At 38.5% G+C, this 24,908-nt stretch overlaps 1 protein-coding gene across 7 annotated transcripts in view; it reads left to right on the forward strand.

The window, feature by feature from the left end:
• The window catches only part of DENND5A (DENN domain containing 5A), a 67,176-nt gene that overhangs the window by 20,865 nt on the left and 21,403 nt on the right, over positions 1-24,908 (forward strand). For 3 of the 7 annotated variants that reach the window (XM_083724526.1, XM_083724527.1, XM_083724528.1), the window contains 10 exons: positions 1,551-1,738; positions 3,322-3,639; positions 4,934-5,152; positions 7,835-8,069; positions 8,451-8,601; positions 9,096-9,189; positions 11,532-11,663; positions 15,231-15,383; positions 21,641-21,725; positions 22,929-23,013. In XM_083724526.1, the coding sequence (XP_083580652.1) occupies positions 1,551-1,738; positions 3,322-3,639; positions 4,934-5,152; positions 7,835-8,069; positions 8,451-8,601; positions 9,096-9,189; positions 11,532-11,663; positions 15,231-15,383; positions 21,641-21,725; positions 22,929-23,013 (1,660 nt within the window). Of the gene's footprint in view, positions 1-1,550; positions 1,739-3,321; positions 3,640-4,933; positions 5,153-7,834; positions 8,070-8,450; positions 8,602-9,095; positions 9,190-10,938; positions 11,044-11,531; positions 11,664-15,230; positions 15,384-16,192; positions 16,298-21,640; positions 21,726-22,928; positions 23,014-24,908 lie in introns of all 7 variants that reach the window. The other 4 variants (XM_083724522.1, XM_083724523.1, XM_083724524.1 and 1 more) reach the window with 3 other exon arrangements.

The following is a 24,908-nucleotide window of genomic DNA, read 5'->3' on the forward strand; positions in this document are numbered from 1 at the left end:
TGCTACCCCCAAAAAATTGACTTTGAGGGGCTTGGGGAAACCCCCCAGAACAGTGCATGGGGGAAGGAGAGGGAGGATCATGCCAACTGGCAATAGTGGGACACTGAATTCCACCCATAGTCTGTGTAACAAAGCATTTAGTCAGGCTGAGTTCCTTCTCAGAGCTTCGATAAGATTCTTCACAAGGTGCTGAAATAGTAGTGTTTGGTCCTCAGCCGTTTTCCCTGCCCCCCTGTTCAGGTATGTCACAAGAATTAGTAATGCTCTTTTGGAGGCTCTGGGGGAAAATATTTATATATTTTTACTGAGAATTTCTGATCAGAATCCTCTGGAGGGTGTTCCATCCACATCATCTCCTGAATTGCTTGTTCCTCCTGTATTGCTTGCTCTTCCAATCTAGTCTGGGAGTTGGGTAGTCCTTTCACCTGGAGAAGCAATTTAGAATGCCCCGGCCTAAGTGCTCCAGAGGGAGGCACCATCCTGAGGATTAGGAATATGAGGACTGAGAACAAAAATTTGTGGTAAGAAAATGACTGTTTTTTCTTTCTCCCTGAAACATTCAAACTAAGTTTATAAACAGCCTTTTTAATAAACATGCTGATCATAATAATGGTTGATAGACAACATAAGCCATACTTCGAGTGAAATAAATGACTCCTTTGACCTGATGAGTCTACTCTGAGAATGACTTATTCAACTATCACTCAATATAGTAAGCTATCAAATCATAGTAAGTCAACCTAGTTTGGATAAAAAAGCTGGAAGTTGTTTTTTGCAGGTTCAATAGTTCCTCTTCTGTCCATCCCTCATGGTCTTTCTTCACGTTGTTATAAAGTTCCTATTCAAAATAAAGTTTAAATATGGTCTGCTCTTGTTCAGATTCCTTCTGCTGTTAAGTACCCAAAAATCTTAAGGCTTGAAAATTAAATATAGCCTTTTTGGCTCAGCTAAGCCACATTAACAATTGGTGATTATCTGAACTGAATCAACGACTGTTCTTGAATTATTTTTTTTACTGTGATAATTTATGTAGACTTTGTAAATACTACACCTGGTTAACCTGAAGTGATAAAACCTTTCTGTGGAAACAAATTGCCTATGAGTATCAACGGTTTAATATCATATTGAATAAAAAGTTCATTATAAAAGTTCAAGCTGCAACAGAGTTTGCTGAAGATGCAATGGCCATATGTGTCGGATTTTAGCAGGCTCAATATAGCGCTATTTCCCCTCTTCTCAATCCCATGTATTGGGGAGAATGGAAGGTTGGTCTGTGGCTCATATATCCTTTTCCTTTCTACTGGGTGCAACTTATTTTTAAAATAATAATAAAAACTTCTCTGCATGATATCTGGTAGAAAGCTATGTTTTACTTTATCTTTCATTTCCACAGAGACTAAGCAACTGATATTTTTAGAATATGTATTGTGCAATGCCTTGTGTTTGTTTCTTAGTGCTCCTTATAGGAAGCCTCTAGGTTTGTGCTGATGGTTGCATTTTCATGGTGTCTCTCTAAGTGTGTTCTCTTCTTCACTACTTCCTGTTTTTAGATTACCAGAGACTGATGACTGTGGCAGAGACAATCACAGCACTGATGTTTCCATTCCAATGGCAGCATGTCTATGTTCCCATCCTTCCAGCCTCTCTCCTGCATTTTTTAGATGCTCCTGTCCCATATTTGATGGGCTTGCACTCCAATGGACTAGATGACCGGTCTAAGCTGGAGCTCCCTCAAGAGGTGAGAAATTTTACTCGAGTCAGGCTTCACTGCTTGCTAAACTGTTTCCAAAGGAGAGAATTTTGAATTAGTGTTATTCCTGCTCTTCCACTATAAAAGTCTCTCTAGAACAATGTGTGATTTGGTTTGGGGTAGATTGGGAAAGGACTAGTTAAGAAGAAAAAAAAGCTGACATTCTTTCAAATTGTTGTAACTTTAAAATTTAGAAATTGCTTTAAAAATTAAATGTGATTCTCAGGATATTGAATCTTTTCCTAATATGACCTACACTTGAGATTGTAAGATGAAGGTATTGCTTTTGACTATATATTTTACTTAGCAGCATCCCTTAGCCATATTTCTTTTGCTAGGAATAGTTTCTCAATGGTAATTTTAAAGTATGTTAACAAAAATGGAACAGAACTCATCCAGGGAATTATAACAGGTAATGTGTGTTGAGTGGTTAATGTGCAGTACAGCCAACCACTGTGCACATAATTTATCCATAAAGAATTATACGTATTGTCCAGTTAATAGGCCTTCTCTACAAAAGAACTTAGGTATGTAGACTCCATTTTGTACATTCTCTGGCCAGTATGCACATTCTCCTGCAATCGCCTTAGCACTACTTTGAATTCAACCCACTATATATTGCCACAGCAGTTCATGAATAAGATGAAAGTGACTCTTGTAGATGCTTCAGTGTTGGAGTTGGCCTCTATGATTCAGGCTCCTGTGGATGAGGATGAGTTTTTAAGAAATTCAGACAATAAAAAGGGAACAAATTCATAGGTCATGTTATGAAACTTCAGCACCTAGCTATTAGAGTAACAGCAGCTGCCACCTTCATAGCACATGTGTCCATATTATGGGCCAGGATCTTACTTAAGAAAAAGCCTTAGGCTGACATTCATGTTAAGAAGGACCTTAATAAATTGGCCAAGGCTGTTGCTTTCATAGTGTATGCAAGCTTAGATGCCCTTCAGTTCTCTTCTAAAGCACTGGATGCTGGTATTGCTGTCCAGCATCAGTTGTGGCTTTGGAACTGGAATGTTGACACCATATTTAAGTCTAATGCAAATATGTTTGCCCTCTGCAATTCTCTGAATTGTTTGCTACAGTAAGGAATTGTTGTTGAGGGCATAAACAATTATTACGTGTCTTACAAGTTTCCTTTACGGAAATGCAGATTACTTTCCTTCCTGCATTTCAAGCACAGCTGAAAAGAACAGGATATGTGTGTTTCCTCTTAATCCACTGTGACCAAGCATTGTAAATAATCTGACGCTGTATAAAGGAGTCAAGAAAATATATCAGAAATAAGGCCTTCTAATTTTGGTAAGACTTATTCCAAAGTGTGCCTAGGACTTCAGCCTTAATCCTTTCCAGTTGGGCAGTTATCCTACTTTCTAATTCAAATTATTCTCTCTCAAGTTGTTATATACATTTCCAGTTTTTAATGAGTGTGTGTTTACACATTACGATGCCTAGGATTTCTTTGCACATTGCAAAACAACAACACAGGCATTTTACATGTGCAATGTGTGTCAATGTTTTACATATGCTCATGATTTCTCTAATATCTCTCCTGATTTAATTCTCAGGCAAATTTGTGCTTTGTGGACATAGACAACCACTATGTTGAATTGCCAGAAGACTTGCCTCAATTTCCAAATAAACTTGAATTCATTCAGGAAGTCTCTGAGATCCTTACGGCTTTTGGGATTTCACCCGAGGGAAACTTGCATTGTAGTGAAAGTGCCTCCAAGATGAAGAGCCTCAGAACATGTGACATAGTCTCTGATAAGAGAAATGGTAACCTAGGAGGAACAACTTTAAATTCATATGAACTGTTGAAAGAAAATGAGACCATAGCAAGACTTCAAGCACTTGTTAAAAGAACAGGTGTGAGCCTAGAAAAGGTAATTTCATAATACTTATGGAAGCTTCACACTAGAATATTGTGTAGCTGATACTGGATTGCTAAGGAACTTTACTCTGAATCTGCGTTACTACTTGGTTCTAATCCCAGTTTTGTTGCATGCCACCCTGACACTATGACTGTGTAATTTTGAGAGAGACTTGTCTGCTACAGAGATGTATGGAGTTTATTTTATGTATGGAGCAAATATGTTTGCCAACATTCACAGTTGTAGTGCAGCTTGGCTGCCTATGAGTTTTTGTTTTAATTTGTGGTGCTCTAGTACCACTGATCTAATACCAGGTCTTTAATGAGTATTGCTTAAATTGTGCCATTGATTTATTAATTTGTCATTTTCATTACCTTATTGCAGTACAGTATTTGAATTGTATCCCATAACTCTTCTCCTTTAAGTTTGATTTCTGTTTGTGTGGTCAGAATATTTTTTTGCAATTTTTTTTAGTAGTCATGACAGCAGGCATGATGGTAAGCTTTTGATGTTGGCAAGCTTCTGATATTGAAATGCCTATGCTATAAATGTTCCTCACCTTGATTTTCCTTTTTTTTTGGTGAAGATATACTTGAAGCTTGATATGGAATAGTATTTGGAAACTGGGTGTTAGTTATGCCAACAAACCAATTATTTCTTTTTTTCCTTTTGGAGTTACAAAAATTAAGTCATATTGGTAAAAACGTAACATACATACAGCATCATCAAATCTATTATTCTAAACCTTGGTAAACAAAGAGAATGTTTGTATAAAACAGTTTACCAAGTTTGACTATTATAAATGAGTTTAGACATTAGTCTGATTATTATTATTATTATCATTATTATTATTCTTATTCTTATTCTTATTATTATAGTGGGTTGCTCCATATCCTGTGAAATCACTTAGTTACAGGATATGGATACATATTCCCCCTAATAATAAGTAATTTGTGATTTTACTGGCAGATGATATTAGTCAATATTTTTTAAAAATGACTGTGAACAGGTCTGTTCCTTTCCCCTAAACCTGAAATAATTTTTAGCAGATTCAACTGGTTTACTTGTTTGTAGAAACAATTTCACTTAGAAAACAATTTACTCAAAATGCATTAGGAAAAAGCTACTGTTGTTGTTCCACTCTTGCCATGAATATAAACACAGCACCATCCTGTATCAGCTCTTGTAATTCCAGAAAATATTCATCGTGGACGTAACCCTAGTCTTTGACAGGCTTAACCTAACATAAGTCAAATGCAGAATTTCTATGTGAATAATTATAGCTTCAAGATCTTTTTCCTTATAGCTTGAAGTTCGAGAAGAGACTGGTAGCAGCAAGAAGGATCTCAAAGTGCAATGTGATGAAGAAGAGTTCAGAATTTACCAGCTGAATATTCAAGTGCGGGAAGTTTTTGCTAATCGTTTCACTCAGATGTTTGCAGATTATGAAGTATTTGTTATTCAGCCCAGTCAAGACAAAGAGTCATGGTTCACCAATAGAGAGCAGATGCAGAACTTTGATAAAGTGAGTATAAAGATGAACACCATGAAAGCAGAGGACAGGGGATCCATATGCATGATGGGAAGGAGAGTAGGGCAAATGAAGCATCATGGCGCAGTCCCAATCATACAAACCGTGGTTTGGAGGACTGGGAACTGAGGCACCAAAAGAGTGTTCATTTGTAAAGTAGCCCTTTATATCAGCCAGAATTAGCTCTAATTTTGTTAAGATCAATGTGGTAAATTGTGAGAAGGATACTGTATGATGACTTAATTCCTTGGAATGTTTAATGGGTGGTGTGAATCAGATCTTGTTATAAAGATAAATCAGAAACAAAATACTACTTTTGTAAACTGACTTATTAGTCACAGGTTATTCTCTTCGCTATAAACTGATAGTCGCCTCCCCCACTACGTTTCCTTTGTGCATAGCTGTTTGCCTATGATGATTCTAGCTGGTAAGGGCCAAATTAGACAACCACTGAGTGACGGGGTGAGCTCCCATGGCTCTGTCCCAGCTCCTGCCAACCTAGCAGTTCATTTTTTTAAAATAATATTTATTGAACATTTTCAAATATAACAGAAAAAAGAAAAAAATAAAACATCCATTTTATAACCTTATTTTCATTGGCATCTTTCCAGGACTTCCCCACCCCACCCCCTCTTGTATTCCAATTCCTTCAAATAGATTCAGCAAGTTCTTACCCCAAATTTTAAACTTATTATAATTAACCCAATGTTGAGAATATTTTTCCCTCCCCTAAAATCGACCCCGCTCCCTTCCACGAGTTCCCCTCTTTAATATGCAGAACAGATTAAAATAAAAGAAAATAGTAAAAAGAATAAAGTATAATTTAACACCCTTTGGATTCCAAATTTCCCTCCCCCCTTTCCCGGTTGCGTTCCCCAATGTCCATCAATGCCTGTTGTCATCCTGGAGATCCCACATCTAGGCCGAAATCCTTCACAAGTCCACTTTGCCGTCTTTTTAATAGTCTTTGCCGTCTTTTTGATCATCTTTAGTTTCGAGCGTCCAATCTTGGAAAAACTCTGTCTCAAAAAGGTCCATTTTTTCCATCCAGATCTCTGTATTTAAGAGTAAAAACTCCAATTTTGTTTCTTTATACCTTTCAAATCTGGATGTCCCAAATGTTCCCACTTCCAGCTTTATCCAATTCTTGTTGTTCATGTTGTTCTTATTATTCTCTCTCCTCACTTTCCTCTGGTTTCTTTTCCTGCTCCACTGCAAAAATGTTCCAATTCCAAAAGCTTCTAAATCCCCTACAGAGGCTTTGTTATTCAGGAACAAAACTTTACGTCAAGTCCCTTCCATTCTTCAATAGATAAATCTATTGTCTCCTTTAGTGTAGAGACCTCTGTAGACAAAATAGTGTTCCATTTCTGCAGTTTCCCAGGAGATAAAAAGTCCAATTCAAATTCCATGCCAGCAATACTTGTAGTGTCCCACAGCCCCTCTAGAGGGATTATAGTAACTCAGTTTCCTTCCAGATCACACCCAACAGTCAAAGTAACTTGTTATTCCTTGTTTTAAACAATTTATATCTAATTTGTAACAAATGTAACCGGCAAAGTCCTCATAACAAAGTTCTCTTTTTATTCTTCAGCTTTGACAGCTCCTTTGACAGCTGTCAAAGCCTCTGTTTCTCCTCTCCCGACGCTCTCGCAGATCGCTCCCGGTTCCCGGGGGGGGGGGGGTTGCATTTTAGCTCACATTCTACTTTTCTCCTCCAGCCCAGTCTTATAATTTTCCATCGTGAAATTAGTAACTTTATCAAACCAAGGTAGCACTTGATCTTAGTTGTTAAATCCTTTGCTTTAAATCCTCTACGACAGGGGGGAGACGGACTTCCTTTTTGCACCTCCCCCGCTCGCTCCGAATTTAATTTTTTTTCCCTTTTTAAGTCCAGTTTCCAATTACTCACGGGTTGTTCTTTTTAATCCGAATTTTCAATGGAAGAAGTCAGCGCTCTCCGCCAAATGGCATGCGGCTTCGCTCGGAAGGGGAAGCGGAGGACTCATAGCACCACACCCCCCCCCCGGCACCCGCTCCGTAGCCTTTAAAAAGGCTCCTTTGCGGGTCGGGGGGGCGCAAACGGTGCTCGCCGAGTCACCATGCCCATGGGTTTCAGCGCCCATGGTTTTTGAGGGTCCCTGCAACGCCGACGCGGTAGAACCCAGCCCCTGCCGAGCAGGCTCCCTCCGGAGCTCGGAGGGAGTCCGCCATTCGGCGATGGCGCCAACCCGGAAGTCCAACCTAGCAGTTCAAAAGCATGCCAGTGCAAGTAGATAAATAGGTACCTCTGCAGTGGGATGGCAAATGGCATTTAAGTGCGCTCTGGTTTCCATCACGGTGTTCTGTTGCACCAGAATCGGTTTAGTCATGCTGGTCACATGACCCGGAAAGCTGTCTGTGGACAAATGCTGGCTCACTCGGCCCGAAAGCGAGATGAGTGCTGCAACCGCATAGTGGCCTTTGACTGGACTTGACTGTCCAGGGGTACTTTACCTTGTTACCTGTATATCTGTTTCAAAACAGAGTGTATATTAAAATATATAATAAACAGTACATTTAAAATATAGTAAAATAGAAAATAATTTGATTGTGTTGATAATTGAAAGTATTCTTCATATCCTTCAGAAATCATTTAACATGGGGAGACAAACACATTTTCTTTCAATTTACTAGGCATCATTCTTGTCTGACCAGCCAGAACCTTATTTGCCTTTCCTCTCAAGATTTTTGGAGACACAGATGTTTGCTTCTTTTATCGACAACAAGATTATGTGCCATGATGATGATGATAAAGACCCTATTTTGAGAGTGTTTGATTCTAGAGTGGATAAAATTAGACTGTTAAATGTTCGAACACCAACTTTGCGCACTTCCATGTATCAAAAGTGTACTACCATTGATGAGGCTGGTAAGCACTGAAATATTATCTTTAAAGGCACTATAGTTATGTCTACTGGTAAAACCAAGTTAATGCACAGCTAGGAGCAGATAGAATGAAGATCTTCAGAAATGCAGCAGTTTTAAAATACTATTAATAAATGACACTATTTAAGAGATGGGTTCAAATGGAAATATGAATGCTTTGCTCTCAAGGGGGTTCTTTATACTCCGTTAGCACTCTGAACAGGATACATATTTCTGACAGTAGCTTTCTAACTTGTGTTTCATAGACTTGGGGTTCCTGTCTTCCCACTTGCCTCTTTTATTCTCCTTTTTAATCGCGCATGACAACCTCTTGTCAGAATGATACGGTTTAAGATGTATATGTAATGGTTTTGTTTTTCTTCAGAGAAAGCTATTGAATTAAGGCTTGCAAAAATAGACCATACTGCAGTCCATCCCCACTTGCTAGATATGAAGATTGGACAAGGAAAATATGAACCTGGATTCTTCCCCAAACTTCAGTCTGATGTTCTTTCTACGGGGCCAGCAAGCAATAAGTGAGTAAACTATGTTTGGAAGATCTGCTTAACAAATTGTACAATTTGGGGGCCATTCAGCTTTTGAATTGGGAGTTGGTTGTGATAACTATATGATGTAGTATACTGGTGACAGTTGAGACTTGGATGTAATGGTGACAGTCATGAACATATGATGAACTTACAGATGATATGCTAACCATTCTAGAGTTAAGTTTTGAAACTACATACTAGATCAGGGAACAAAAGTGAGAAGTGAGAAATTAAGCATCCATTTTTTTCTTGTAATCTCCACTTCCACAAATAAACTTTGACTATCATGGTCAGTTTTCAAATATTAATAACAAAAATATGTTGAGTGGGGTTTGACCTAGTATAGGTTTCTGGTTAAACTGTATGTTGTACTATTTTGACCCTATCTCCTTATTAGATACAGTTCAGAATGGCTATATATATTCCCTATTTCAGTCTGTGAGCTAGAATACATTTTTAAAATGTCGATTATAATTTTCTAGATGGACCAAACGAAATGCACCTGCACAGTGGAGGCGGAAAGACAGGCAGAAGCAGCACACAGAGCACCTTCGTCTTGACAATGATCAGAGAGAGGTGAAAACTGTTGAGCACAATTTCCAATCTAATGCCTTTATTTTCTACAGAATAATGACGTAGGTTATCAGACTGTATGTATAAGATGCTTTTCCCAACCCCATGAAAAAGCATAGTCCAGTTCTTCATCTGATATAAATGGTAACCTCTTCTAAAAATAAAGCTCTTTGCCAGGGGTTGTCTGTCTTTGGGGGCCTTTGGGCACATTTGAAATAGGAGAAACTATTGTAGATCTCTCTCTCTCTCTCTCTCTCTCTCTCTCTCTCTCTCTCACACACACACACACACACACACACACACACACAAAACAAACACTGCAAGCATGGCTACATATATTTGCTGTCCTTCCCACCAGCAGTTAGGCTTTCAAAAATGTGTTTGCTTTTTTTCAAGCTAGTTGGGAGGTGGTGTGAACTTCCTGGAGAATGCAGCTGCAGTCTACAGGAAGGTCACTCTCCACAGCAATGAGACTTAGAGGAGTTGATGGTCCCTTCCCCAGCTCTAATTCCCCAAAATTGCCCTCCTGACATAGTTGACCTTGAAACACAGCCTCATATTGGTTGCAATAGAAGGCTTCTTGCAAGCATAATTTCATCAGAGAAGGGGTGGAGCAATGGGATCTTGTGGGTGCCAAGAAGGCCTCTCTGGTCCATATACACCTATGGGCATTACATTGGCAAGCCTTGTTTTGTGCCAAATGCAATTGTGCTCAGCAGCCTAAGACATCGTGGACTTATACCCTTTAAGGTTCCCTAAACCTTCCATGAACTGCCAACTCCATTTCTGCAGGACCGTCTGGTGATGGTTGCATAACCCCAGCTTTCTCATCTCAGTCCATAGGATGGGTCTTTATCTTGCAAAATCTGCCTGGAAGAAGAAGAAGAAGAAGTGTCTCACAAATTTACCTCTTTCCTTCCCACATTTCTGTATTGGCAAGTGTAAATTTACACTGTCACATCAATTTACACCCTCACCTGCCCTATGTGAGGGTTGGATTGCACACTCCTTACCCCTTCCTGATTAGTGACATTCCGCTGAACTACCAATTCACACCCATGACACAGAGTAAAGGTGGGCTGGACATCTTCTTGACATCTATGAGGACCCATGTTGTTTGCATGTATGTTTTGGGGAAACAGCCTTACAGTGTGGTTATATTGTTTGTTTTTTGTTGTGGTTTGTACTCTGTTTGCTTTCTTTCTCATGCCTTCCCTCTAGCCTTGATAATGACTTCTCCACTAGACTTTCTGAGGTTTGGTTGTCATCTTCCGATACCCAAAGGATAATCTCCCACTTTGCCAAATTACTTGATTTGTATTACACCAAGGATGCAGAGGAATCCTGTAAACTTTTCGTATAGAGCCAAAAGTATCAATATGCCATTGATGTCAATAGGGGGGGGGGCAGTTATATAATCACTGAAGAACAGTCTTCTGCTACCCCAAATATGTAAAAACTGAGTTCTAAGCTTCTGTCATTTTCTTTTTTTAAAAAAAAATGTCTTATGTGTTGATGCATGCATTTTATTATTTTCTCTGTTGAAATCTGTTATTTATAAATTGCATTACATCATTATTCTTTCTCACTTTGGAAAGACATAAATTGTCTTAAGCAGCCTCTGTCCTGTTTTTGCATGTGTGCTCTCATTATTTCATGTCTGCTTACCATGCTTTCATCTAACATGAGCTATATGATTTTTGGTTTGTTTTTTGTTTCTTGTTTTGCTGTCTTTCCTGTTTTTGCCAGCAGCTGGATTTTCCTTTGCCAGACCTTCAGTTGCAATTTTGTTTAGACTTGGACCAGCATGATTGGCCTTTCAGGCACTCTTTTAAATCTGTTTCAGAACTATACCTGGTATGTTGTGTTTATGTAGGTACATTGTGTGTGTGCGTGTGTGTGTCTTGTTGTATATAATATGAAAACATGGTGTTTGGTTATGGTACTGAACAAAAATACATAGTTAAGTATGTATTTCAGAGTCCAAAGAGAATTTCTCTTGCAGTGGCTGAAAAGTTCAGCCCAAATGTGTTTTATTTGATATAAACCTGGGATCATCATATTATTATGCTATTACAAATATATCGGATAGTGTAATCAGTGCAGTGGTTCTCTATTCATGCAATAAAATGCTTCAGGTTTTTCCCCTGAACAATAACAATAGCCAATTACTGATCTCCAGTACAATAAAATAAAAAGCATTAACCCTTTGAGAACTCAATATGCCATTATTTTTTAAGATATTTCTTTGACAAAAGAGCAAAACATATACTTCCACATATAAGTGCTTTAAGTGTTTTAAAAGTTGTGCATTTCTATATATGTATGTTCCTCTTTGTTTATAGAAGTATATCCAAGAAGCTCGGAATCTTGGCAGCACTATTCGGCAGCCCAAATTGTCTAACCTTTCGCCATCAGTAATTGCCCAGACCAACTGGAAATTTGTTGAAGGTTTGCTGAAGGAATGTCGAAATAAGGTATTGTGCTGGTCTTTATTGAGGCAGCCTTTGCTAGTACTATGGAGCTAGGTAGTAAACTGTGTCCTAATCTTATTGTGCCTTGATGATATTTTATATTGAGATGGAAGGCTCCTCTATTTACTTCAGTGGAGGGAGGGATTTCATGTATAGAAAGGGATTTGCCTCAAAATTGCTCCCTCTTGTGTAAAGTATGGAGAAGTCCCCTTATACAGGAATTTTGTGGATAGTCAAGTTTAAACATATGTTTAATCATAAAAGAGTACAGTTCAGATAATGTACTCTTTCCTCCATATTGTGGTCATGGTTTCTTCTTTTTTGGTCTCAGAGCCACAACTGATGCAATTCTTCTTAAGGCTGTTTTATGGTCCCATAAATGTTGCAATTTTCTGTACATGATTGTACATGCAGGGAGTTGGACTAGATGACCCTTGGGGTTCCTTCCAACTCTACAGTTCTATGTAGGAACAGGGAGAAACATCTAACCTTGGTTTTCTGGTACTTGTATCTGTCTGATGTAGGTTTCTGCTGTATCCACATATCAGTATTAAATGTTTTGCATGTATCCATAACTGTGAAGTTTTGAAACAGATCTTACCTTAAAGAATTCTGTTGATTTAGCAGTGCCCAAGGGTTAGCCTTAAGTAATCTGCTATTAGTCAGCTAGAGGAAGATGGATTGAACAGTGTGTGTGAAATAATGCTTATATTTCAGCTGAGCCCATCTATTAGCTAAGCCCATCTTTCAAGACTGATAAATTGGAATTGTCAAATGATAGCAACAGTGGGTATAAGAAGTAAAGTCTGCAGTGTGAGATGATTAAGGATAAACCTTAGAGGCAAATAATGTATCTGTAAGAAAAGACAGAGACACAGCACTCTCTCTGCTTTAAAGTTGTTACCTGAGAAAGATGAGATGCTTTTATTGATAGTGGCAAAGACCTGTCTAAAAAATGAGCTGAAACTGTATCATATTCTGTTCCTGTTACAATTGCTCTATAGCTCTAGCATTTTATACCATCTTACAAGAAAAGCTGTAAAGTCTATTATCAATTGTTTAATTTTTCCTGGGGCATTTGGAGGAAAATGTGTTGCTGTGTCAGATTGTCAACCAAGGTCCTATTGTTAAAGTTGTCTGCTGTAGCACACAATGTAAATTAATTTACTGAAATGGAAAGGCACATTCCTTAAGCCTAGAAGAAAAACTGCTTCTGTAATGATTTATAGATAAAGAGATTTGCTACTGTAATGATGAGATTGTTGATAACTACTGAATATTTCTAAAACATAATCTTAACAGGTGAGGAACCTTAAAGTGGTCCCTTTTCTCCCTGTTTCATCATTTATCCTTTTTTGAGGGCACCATTTCAGGTGAATCCTGAAACAGAGAGGTAGGGTGTGACACAGTGATGTTTGCTGTTTTGGGGAGATGAAAAAGGGCTTAAAATTGTGACATTTTAGAAGCTGCTGGTTGTGCTGGCAACTTTGGTAGCAGAGGCAGAACTATCCCTACTACAGTGACCACTGTAAGCCCTTCCTCTTCTCCACAAAGTGGGGAGGGGAGCTTCTTTGGTCCACCCCTATAGAAATTATGGAATGCTATATAGGGAGAGGATTTTGATGCTTTTGAATTATGGTGCTGGAGGAGACTCTTGAGAGTCCCATGGACTGCAAGAAGATCAAACCTCTCCATACTGAAGGAAATCAACCCTGAGTGCTCACTGGAAGGACAGATTGTGAAGCTGAGGCTCCAGTACTTTGGCCTCCTCATGAGAAGAGAAGACTCCCTGGAGAAGACCCTGATGTTGGGAAAGATGGAGGGCACAAGGAGAAGGGGACGGCAGAGGACAAGATGGTTGGATAGTGTTTTCGAGGTTACCAGCATGAGTTTGACCAAACTGCGGGAGGCAGTGGAAGACAGAGGTGCCTGGCGTTCTCTGGTCCATGGGGTCATGAAGAGTCGGACACGACTAAATGACTAAACAACAAATATAGGGAGAGGAACAGGACAGAGGATGCCTTTTATTTTTCCTTTGAACTCACCCTGTTGGTTTCCTATGATGGATTAATGTATAAATTTCAACCATGGAGACAATTTGAACAAGCAGCCAGTAGTCATCCAGCCCAATGAGACAGGAGATTTCCAGTGGTTGCTTCTTGCCACAGCACAGCCAATCTGACAACAGATATCCCTCTGAAGAAAAGAGAGCAAAGAAAACATCTTAAACTACAGAGCAGGAAGCATTGGACTGGCAGTTTCTCCCATATTAACATATCTGTATCACAGTTTTGTTCTAGCACATGCATGTTGTGAGCTCCCTAGTATCACATAACAATGCATGCTAGGAAAAGGGCAGTTATTTTTGGTTGGAGGCAGGTAAATAATTTTTCGTGAACATAGATAATTTCTACAGAGTGGAGAATCCCCAAACAGCATCATCATGAGTGCAGTTTCCTAATAATTCATAAACATACCACAACTTTTTTTCTCTTTGAACCTGAAGTTACCGGTACTTTACACAAGCAGACATGCACAAATGTGCAAAGTATAACCTTTGTTAATTAGAAATTCTAGATTGTATGTAGACATGTCCTCCCAGAATTATTCCAGTTTAATCTATGATTTTCTACCCAAGGGTTAGATGGGGTGCAGGAATCCTGAGATCTTTAATTGTATTTTCCTAATACAGATAGGTAGCCGTGTTGGTCTGCCATAGTCAAAACAAAAAAAAATAATCCTTCCAGTAGCACCTTAAAGACCAACTTTTTTCCTAATTCAAAGATGAGAAATATGGGGCACTCGCAGTAATTTTCATCTACAGAGGTAATGTGTTTAGGATTATCAACTTTCCATTGGGGGGGGAAAAATTCCGACAAGTATAGTTGCAGAGTAGTTTTTGCAGGACAATGGCAACATACGTTCTACAGATTAGAAATAAGTCATATAATGCTTGAACTCAGAGGAGGATACAGAGTGCCTATAGTATGCGCAGAACACACGTTTGTTTTCCAAGCAGGGATGTTTCCAAATGCCTTTTCTGGCTGTAACCACCTGTGCTACACTCCATGACATGCCAGTGGGGCCCATGATGCTCATGTATGGATATGGGGGGAACAAGGGCTTCAGCAGGAAGAGGGTGGGCGGGAAAGCCCTGTTCAGCAAGTATAATTCTCTGTTCACATTTCTTTTTGATATTCTAGACCATTGTGTTTTGAATCTCCGGTTTTCTTATTATCTGATTTCTGACATAAATATTGCAGAACAGGTGTTGTAGATTTGCACACACAGGCAAACCATAGACTTAAATTCACTTGCTGTCAGCAACTTTTCCATTGTGCTGAACAAGTTTGCCATGTCTGATTTCTATAGAAAAACAAGGCAGAAAAGGGAACAATGCTGGCAGTATGTCACAGATAATCATTGCCAGTTAAAACAACACATTTTATAATTAAAATCACTGTATTTTACTCAGCTAACACGTTGCTCACATGATGTGAAGGCTATTTAATATTCTGGTGGTTTCATCTGACAAATAGTAACTGTCCATTTCTCTTTCTGTCTCAAAAGACAAAGAGAATGCTAGTGGAAAAAATGGGTCGTGAAGCGGTCGAACTTGGTCATGGTGAGGTGAACATTACAGGTGTAGAAGAGAATACATTAATAGCTAGTCTCTGTGATCTCTTGGAAAGGATATGGAGCCATGGTCTGCAGGTGAAGCAGGTAAGAATTGAAATTACCACTCTACAATTTTTCAAATATTTACTTACCTTTTAAAAATGTGCCATCTTTTTGTATTGTTTTCAGATATAAAGAATGAGTGGTGCTGATACATGCTTGAATTTTTTTGAATGAGATTTAAATATTTTATTTAAATTAGAATTTGCATTTTAGGTAGAGCTGCTTAATTTAATACTAAGGGTTGGATCCAGCAGGGGATCTTCTCAATGGAGGAGGTAGAGATAATTTTGACAGATTCCTCTTTCAGTACTCATGGTTGCCTCCTACACTTCTGAATGCTTCCCCAATACCCCAAGGAAAGTTTTTGGGGGGTTGCTGGGGAAAGGAGAAACTCAAAAAATTACCTCTTCCCCAATCCATCAACAGGACAGAGAACACATTTTCTGTGAGCAAAGCTATGCTCACGGGATTTCTGGATCCAGTGCAAGAAGTCCTGACTCTTATTTTCCCTTGTTTTTTTTAACCTTTACTTTGAGCTTTTAACTAGAAAATGATGAAGTAAGGCACAAAGTCTCATTCCTTTAAAGAGAAACTGCACTGATGGATTTCCTGTATGAAATTGCCGTTACTTATACATAAGTTCAAAAGAGAACAAAAAAATTGAATTTTGGTTATCTAAGGAGCTTTGGTGGCCTTTGTATCTTGTTTTGTAAATTAGAACTTCCTGGTTTTTTTTGTTGATAACTTAGGTAGAGCTACCTTTGCCCAAATCCACTTCTAGACTGTAACAGTTTCTGTGTGTGCAGGTATATGCTGTCTGACTCTTACCTTCCCTCTTATATACTACATAGGATAGAAGCTGTACTACTTTCATCCTAGAAGATAGAGCATCAGTATACTCTGCTACAACTCAGATTTGGGCCTTTCAGACCAGCAAGCGGCCAACCCTACATAAGGTTAATTCTTTGAATTGATTGAAGATGTTGGCAAACAGTGCTGAACGGTCTGTTGTGGTAGAGTATTTAGGAATCTGATGGAAGAAGTGCAGTATATCCAAGCACTTCTGAAATAAAAGTGTAAAAAAAAGAATCACAATTCCTCCTTGTAAAACCAGTTTTGGTTTTCAACCACAGAAGCCTGTTTCTGTAAATTTGTTGTTTGAGAAATCATCAGTAGAAGATTATACCCCCAGCTCCCTCCATACTACACCCAGCTTTTGCCCCCCCCCCCCCCCCCCGCTGCTGGATCGTCTTAGCCCTGCCTAGCTACCAACTTGCTCTTCCATTTGTGATTGCGGCCTCATATTTATCAACCCAGTTAATGTTGCAAGATGTATGATACTGCTTACCTGTCAGCTTTGAGAGTATTTTTCCTTCTTTGTTGTCATCTCTTGTACACATGCCATTCTTCTCCCTTCACTTTGTCCATATCTCAGCATGCAGTTCAAGGAAATGAATTGTTACCTTTCATGTGAGCTTTTCATTCATAATTCCACACAATGTGATTTTCATTTACTATAAGCTCACTTGGGCTTTTGTGCTCTTTACTTGATCTGTTCCAGCACTGGAGCCAGCATATATGTTGTTCATCATGTAAGTGTAATATTGAGAGAGATGTTTACAATGATGTCTTTATTTACGCATTAAATCTCTTTTGTATTGTCTGCCTGCCTTATTGTTTACAGGGCCATCAGTACCATAAGTCCTAAACCAGAATTTAAAAGGGTCTTCTAATCCAGTCTCCTACTGCAAGGCAGGATCATTTACTCTCTAGCTTTTCACAAATCAGGCAGTGAAATCCAGGCCACAATGGGCCACAGGCAGGGGGTAGGTGTATTGCAGAAAGTGCATGCTGATTTTCTTGAGTCATAAGTTAAGCCAGGGGTAAAGAAAAATAAGTGGTCAAAAATCCAAACATCTTGAGGGGAAAAATCTTTCTTGGCTCCAGTTTGATGGATAAGAATGAGAAAAATCTATTCATTGCATATTCTTGTCCTGATACCTGTATGAGTGAGCCACCAGAGCAGAAATGCCAATACAGCTTACATTAATCTGATTGAGCCTATTCAGTTTCTTTATTCCTATTTTAGAATATACCAGTTAAATGAAAATTGTTTTAATTAATAATGTGAGAATAATTTCAATATTTACTATAAATCAAATGATGTTTGTTAGAAATAATGAACTTGAATAATTATTTGCTTCAACATTCCTTAGTAGCCTATGCATTTTTCTGTGTGTCTCCAATAATGTTCACCTATAACAATTAAAAACTACATTTTGATTCCTGACCATACATTAGTGAATTTTTAGCTGTCAGTATTTATACTCATACACTTCTTGCCCTAAGTAACTTTTATTAGTAATATGTTACCCTCCCTGATAAATGATCAGTTGTAAAAGGCACTTCACATTTTGCAAACACTCAAGAAATCCTTGGACTAAAAAGCTTGAAGTCAACAACAATAATTATAATAAATTTTGTTATAAATCTCTGGCAATTTCTGCTGTGTTGTTATTAAATCAGGTGTATTTATAAGATGCGCTGGTTTCCATGTTAGCCTTTCTTTAACTTCTCAGCAAATTCTTTATAGCGAGTCTGGGATGTGACCCAATTTTTTTTTCTGTCACCATCTTTTTTAATTCTGATATCATCAGTGTTACCCAGATCTTCCTTGGCTCATGGTATATCTCACCTAAACAAAATAAAGAAGGGAAAGGTTAATGAGCACTGATTCCTTCCCTCCCAGCAGCTCTCCACCTTCTCTGGTTGCTGCTTCCTCAACTCTCTGTTTTGGTCTTGGTAACCTTAAATAACAGCAACTCTATCCAACACTAGGAATGAAGTTCAATGGCAGCTGGGTGAGAATTACTTAGATTGAGAAAGGCATTTTTTAATTCTCCTGCTATATGTACAATAATCAGTAATATGATATTAATTCCCATGTTTGCTTGAAATATAGCAATGGGAGACAATGAATTTTAATAGTTATATATTTAATGTAACTTTTTTCTGTGTCTAAATATCAATGCAAATCTTTTTGCATGTTAAATACATTTTTGGTGTTAGTTATAAAATGGAATATGCAAATACTTTAATCCACTCTTCAAGACTTAACACATGCACACTTATCTGGGAGAAAACCGTACTGGAAACACTGGCGGTTACCGATGAATAAACATGCTGAAGACTAGGCTGCAGTTGTATAACATTCATGATCTGCACTCATCCAGTATGGTTATAAGCAGCTATAAACTTGAATTAGTTTAGTTTTTGTACAGTCTGCCTTTTATCTAATTTGTACAAGTATATAATTTTACTGGAATGCCAAGTCAGAAGTTTAACATCTGAAGGATCCTATCTGAATATTTGAATATTTGAGGTCATATGTATCAACCACTATTCATTAATTTTCTCAATATTATCTGCTATAACAATCTTTAGCATTCATCAGTCAATTTATAGATGCTCTTTAGTGTCTCACATTTTTTATACTCCAGAATAATGCTATATCCTAAATTTATTTAGCTAATGTATAGTAGTATTTGTTTTATGTTTTGTTTTTTGACCAGCATTCTCAAAATAACTCTTAAAATTTATTAAATACATTGAGATATTAAAAACCATATACAAGCCAAACTTAATACAAGCCTAACAGAGAGTCATCTGATACTGACTTTACCTGTCTCCAGCTTTCCCTTTGTTCTTCCCATCCCATGTTAATGATAAAAGGTCTTGGAGTAGGAAGGGAGAGCTCAGTTGGAGCAGAAGGCAAACCTGGTTTTTATCTTTACCTGATTCCCTCCTTCACCTTTAATGCTTCAAAGATACAGCCTACACAGGTTTTATTTCTGTACAATAAGTTGTTTAATTCATTTGCCATCATATTTTATGAATGCTTTGTTGCCCCTCACATCTGGTGAGAAGTACTGGCTTTCTGCCAGATCCTTGTGTGTGTATGATAGAACATGTTAATTTTGACATTTATGACAGTGTCAGATTTAATTAATGGATCCCACTGGTGGAAACTTGTGTGAGTTCAACTAGCACAACAGGATTTCCCACCCTCTCCTCCCCCTGTGTCTCCCACTCCTATATTGGCTTGAAGGGGTCAGGAGAATCCCCATAACAGTGCACGGGGGGGAGGGGGGGCGAAGGGAGATTGTTCCATCAGGCAAGCAGAAACTGACAAAGTGATCTCCTTAGGGCTGAATTCCTGATTTTGGTTACATGGTGGTGATCTCCATGGAGGAAATAACTTATGTGTGGAGTTGCACTTATTCTTATGCTTCTTTTCATTTATCTATAGCTTACCCACGTTTTATATTTGGTGGTTATTAGCCCTATGTGAACTAGTCCTTTAGGGTATTCTCTTCCACATGCCTTGCAAACTATGTTGCAGTCATAATAGGTTATAGCATGTTTCTCTTTGAAATAATGAGTTCTCTCTTACAGATATAATCACCCTGCTGCTATTAACCTGAACACTTAGTCTGGAATGCTGGGGAAGGGTGACAGGAGCCAAATTGGGTCCTATTACAACAAATGAGTGAATGGGTTTCATTATGTCCTATTATGCTAGGTAGATATCAGCTTTCAGATAGTATTTTTGATGATCTGTAGATTGCTCTGGACAAACCCACGTGCTGGTTGGTCTTTGTGCCACTCAGGAATTAAATTTGTAACAATCATGAGAGACTAGGCCATCCAGTTCTTGCTTAGGAGTCATTTTAGTAGCTGCTACCACTTTTTTTACATCCAGTTATGCAAGGATTTCTGAAAGGTTGTCTAGAATTCTGTTGTTCTGGGCGATAGAAAGAGCCAGGACACTGGTACCTAATGTGTTAAGATTGGACTCAGCATCTGGCAGCCCAAGCCACGATCTGGAAGACAACTTCTCTACAAGAAAGACATGGATGCTTTAAAGCAGGACAGAAGGGTTTGGGGAGCATGCATGGGTTGCCATGCGTTGTTTACAAGGGAAAGTATCTGGCTGATAAGGAACAGCTCCATGATTTGGTTCAAGGTCAAGAATCAAATTTTGGAAGCTGGCGACAACATAGATGAAGTGCAGACTTTCCTTTCTATATCTGAGGCCAGTGGGGATTCATTGAATCTGCAGCTAGGAAATGGTGCCCCAGTTTTATCAGGGTTTCATAAAGAATGAGAAGCTTAGCTGTAGTAAGATTATGCACATGCGTTACCTCTGTATTGTACTGTACAGTATTTTATTATATCCAAATTCAAGTGTCTTGGCAAGACTTTGAGATTTGACCAGAGCTTTGGACAAACCAGGAGCAAACAAATTCTGTTAAAACAGCCCGTTCAGGAAAACAGAAGATAAATTCAGGAATATAGAAAATAAACATAAAATTGGACTTTAATTAGAAGTCTGTCCTAGAATAAATGTAGTGGCATTTGGTAGGATTGCATGCGGGTACCTGTGAATGTATATTGGGAATAAGTCCCATTAAATCCAGTGGGCCTTATTCCCAAGTTTGAGTAGACATAGGGTTGTAGCCTTGGATTTATAAAGAATAACCCAAATATCAGAGTAAATTAAGTCTGTCAAAAACAGCATAGTAAAATCTGCCCAGCTCAGCAGAGACTGGCAGTAGAATTTAAGTTGGTCTGTCAACATTACCATGTCCCTTATTGAGGGATGGGTTTCCTTTTGATTATGATCTGACGGGAATGGGGAATCTATAGCTCTCCAGCTGTTGCTGGACTACAACTTGCATAAATCTCTGACTATAGGCCATTCTGGCCGGGGCTGATAGGACAAGTGGAGGACACCCACGTGTGGGTCATAAGAACACAACACTAGTATTGCCACACATGTTGGTGATAGCTTATTAAATTTCTCTTTATCAAAGGCAGGTTACAGTAAAGTTGAGAACCTTTTCAACAAAGTCTAGGTTAAGCTGGATAACATACCAGTTTTGCATGCCTTTGAATACTGCATTTTATATTTATATTTATATTGCTTTCTCAGACTTCTTGTGATATGAAATGACTGGGTAATGGAGTACACAATAGAGGCTCAGCTATGAGAATATGTGGTCGGAATGGAAGTAGTTGATGTGTATAGCTTGCTTTAGGCTGATTGGCAGTTTAATGGAATCATTTAGTGAATATAGGAAAAGGTTGGTGTGTAGATTTGTTTTAGAGATTTTGTCTCGGTACAGTAGTATCTGATGATTTAATATGGAACATTTTTGAAATAAAACTAAAGATATGAATAATGCTCAAAATTAGTAATTTATGCTGCATTTGACAATCTTTCTTTTAAATCTTAGGGGAAATCTGCTTTGTGGTCACATTTGTTACATTACCAAGAAAATAGACAGCGAAAACCTACATCCGGAAGCTTCAGTACCTCAGGTATTGTTAGTTTGTATGAAGGTTATGAACAGTGTTCTCCATTTTGAGAAAGAAAAAGTCACAAAAGAGTGATTGCACCAAACACAGATTTATTAAGTTTTATTTATTTATTAATTAACTTCAACAATGTATATTATTATTTCACACCAAGTCTTTTAAGTGTTGCACAATAAGAATACAAAAAAAATACAAATGAGATAAAATCAGTTAAACTTAACCATAAAATCAGAAAAATGCCTGCTGAAATAAAAAGGTATTCACTAAGTGCCAGAAGTTAACAGAGAATAGGTTTGTTCGATCGTGACTGGGAGGGAGCTGCACAGAGTTAGATCCACAGCACACAAGCTGTATGTCTGACTCATGGGGATAACTAATAGTGACTCCTCTGAGGATGTCCTTGATTGGGCAGAGGAACAAGGAATCAGCTGGTCTTTAAGGTGGGCATATGAACAGTCAGTGCAAGCTATGTGCTGGTGGAAGTCTGTCCCCAGGAACAGTCTAGCTGCAGCATTTTGCTCCAGGTGAGCTTCTGGACCTGGCTCCTGGGTAACCACACATAGAGTGCACTGCAATAACTGAGTCTTGAGATTAGCAGTGCATGCATAACTGTGTCCAGGCTATCCCTGTCCAAGAATGTCCATAGCTTTAGCTGGTAAAAGGCATTCCTAGCCACTGAGACTGCCTGAGCTTACAGCAACAAATATGTATCCAGGAGCACCCCCAACTATGAACATGCTCTTTCTGAAGGAGTACACAAGCTGAAGCCAAGTCACCTGATCACAATACATTTCATCCATCAGGGTGACTAAGTGTGATTCAGTCTCAAAATCTGCCACAACCTTCCCTATAGTGAGAATATTTGGAACTGGGTCCAGGGCTATATTTTTTAAGAGTGGCCATAGGCGGCAGTGATCACTCCCTCATGCAATTACACATTAACTATCATCTGGATCCAAGATGGGCAGGGGTCATATCTAGAAGCATATCATCTAGAGCTCCAGGGATTCTTCCTCCACAGTGGGAGTCAGCAACCTCCAGACTATCCAAAAGAGCCCTGTGGGCTGGCTGCTAGGTTCTTGTGAATGTTTGCAGTAAGCCCAAATATTCATTTGCTGACTAAGTGCATAGCTAAAATGGAAAGCATTTACCAATGTAAATACAAATCAATATTTGTACTAATACAAAATGTTATCTTTAATTTAGGAATACTACTTGATTCAGAAAGAAGGAAGTCGGATGCCAGCCCAGCAATGTCTCCCTTAAGAGTATCTCTCATCCAAGACATGAGGTTGGTTTTAAAAAACAACAAAAACACAAAACTTTCATGAAAGGTTTATCAATATTTTAAGTACAGCTGACTTTAAAATAGCTCCTGTTACCTTTTTTAGTTAGCCTCTTTTTCCTGATTTGAGATGGACAGTACAATCCTTTTTTTTTATAATATTTTTTATTAGTTTTATAAAATACAGAAAAAAGAATAGAGAACGTATTATAAAAGTAAAAAAGAAAGGTTACAAATTTTTCTTACTCTTTTTTCCAAATCTATTGGACTTCCCCACGTCCTCCCAACCCTGCATTCTCTGTGATACATAACGTCTGCAATTTGTTAACTTATTTCAATACTTATTGTATCTTCCTTTTTATCATGTTACCCAATTTCAAGTGTACTACAACCCAAATCATGTACATTTTCATTTTAACACAATAAAGTTGTTTCATTATTCTATCTCTGACTCCTTGTACCTTAATTTCCATTTCTTTAATTTAACATTACTGAAGCTAGGATTTCCTAAAAGGTGCGTTTTTTAACATTCATACAACTTATAATGTTTTTCCAAATAGTCTTTAAATTTTCTCCAATCCTCCTCGAATGTTTCTTCTCCCAAGTCTCGGATTCTGCCAGTCATTTCGGCCAGTTCCATATAGTCCATCAACTGCGTGTGCCATTCCTCCAGTGTGGGTAAATCTTGTGTCTTCCAATATTTTGCAATCAGAATCCTTGCTGCTGTAGTAGCATACATAAAAAAGGTTCTGTCCTTCTTAAACACTCTCCGGTCCACCATGCCCAGAAGGAAGGCCTCTGGTTTCTTAGGTAAGGTAAATCTCAGTACCTTTTTTAGTTCATTATGAATCATTTCCCAGAAGGCCTTCACTTTCGGGCAGGTCCACCAGAGGTGAAAGAATGTCCCTTCCGCCTCTTTACATTTCCAACATTTATTATCAGACAGGTGATATATCTTAGCAAGCTTGACTGGGGTCATGTACCACCGGTATATCATTTTCATAATGTTTTCCTTCAAGGCACTACATGCCGTAAATTTCATTCCGGTGTTCCATAACCTTTCCCAGTCTTCAAACATAATGTTATGCCCCAAGTCCTGCGCCCACTTTATCATGGCGGATTTGACTGTCTCATCCTGAGTATTCCATTTAAGCAGCAGGTTATACATTCTCGAAAGTAGTTTACTTTTTGGTTCTAACAATTCTGTCTCTAGTTTTGATTTTTCCACCTGGAATCCAACCTTCTTATCTACTTTAAAGACCTCTTGAATTTGTGCATAGTGCAACCAATCTCGCACCTTGTTTTTTAGTTTTTCCAAGCTCTGCAACCTCCAATTGTCTCCAATCTTTTCAATAATTTCCCCATATTTAGGCCAATTGGCTTCCATATTAGGTCTCTTACGTGCCTTGGCCTCCACCGGTGAGAGCCACCTCGGAGTCTTACTCTCCAATAAGTCTTTATATTTTGTCCAGACCATTAAAATTGCTCTCCTCACAATGTGGTTTTTGAACAATATGTGCACTTTAACCTTGTCATACCACAAATATGCATGCCACCCAAAGGCATTGTCAAACCCTTCCAGATCTAGGACATCAGTGTTTTCCAGTAAAATCCAATCTTTCAACCAGCAGAAGGCTGCAGCTTCGTAATATAACCTCAAGTCTGGCAGGGCAAATCCCCCTCTTTCTTTCGCATCAGTTAGTATCTTAAACTTTATTCGGGGCTTTTTGCCCTGCCAAACAAACTTAGAAATATCCCTCTGCCACTTTCCAAAGCATTCCACCTTGTCCACGACCTGTAGGGTCTGAAACAAAAATAGCATTTTTGGCAATACATTCATCTTTATAGCTGCTATTCGGCCCAACAAGGAAAGTTTCAGTCTTGACCATGTTTCCAAATCT

This window comes from Podarcis gaigeae (genome assembly GCF_964106915.1).
Source record: "Podarcis gaigeae genome assembly, chromosome: 1".
NCBI lineage: Eukaryota > Metazoa > Chordata > Lepidosauria > Squamata > Lacertidae > Podarcis > Podarcis gaigeae.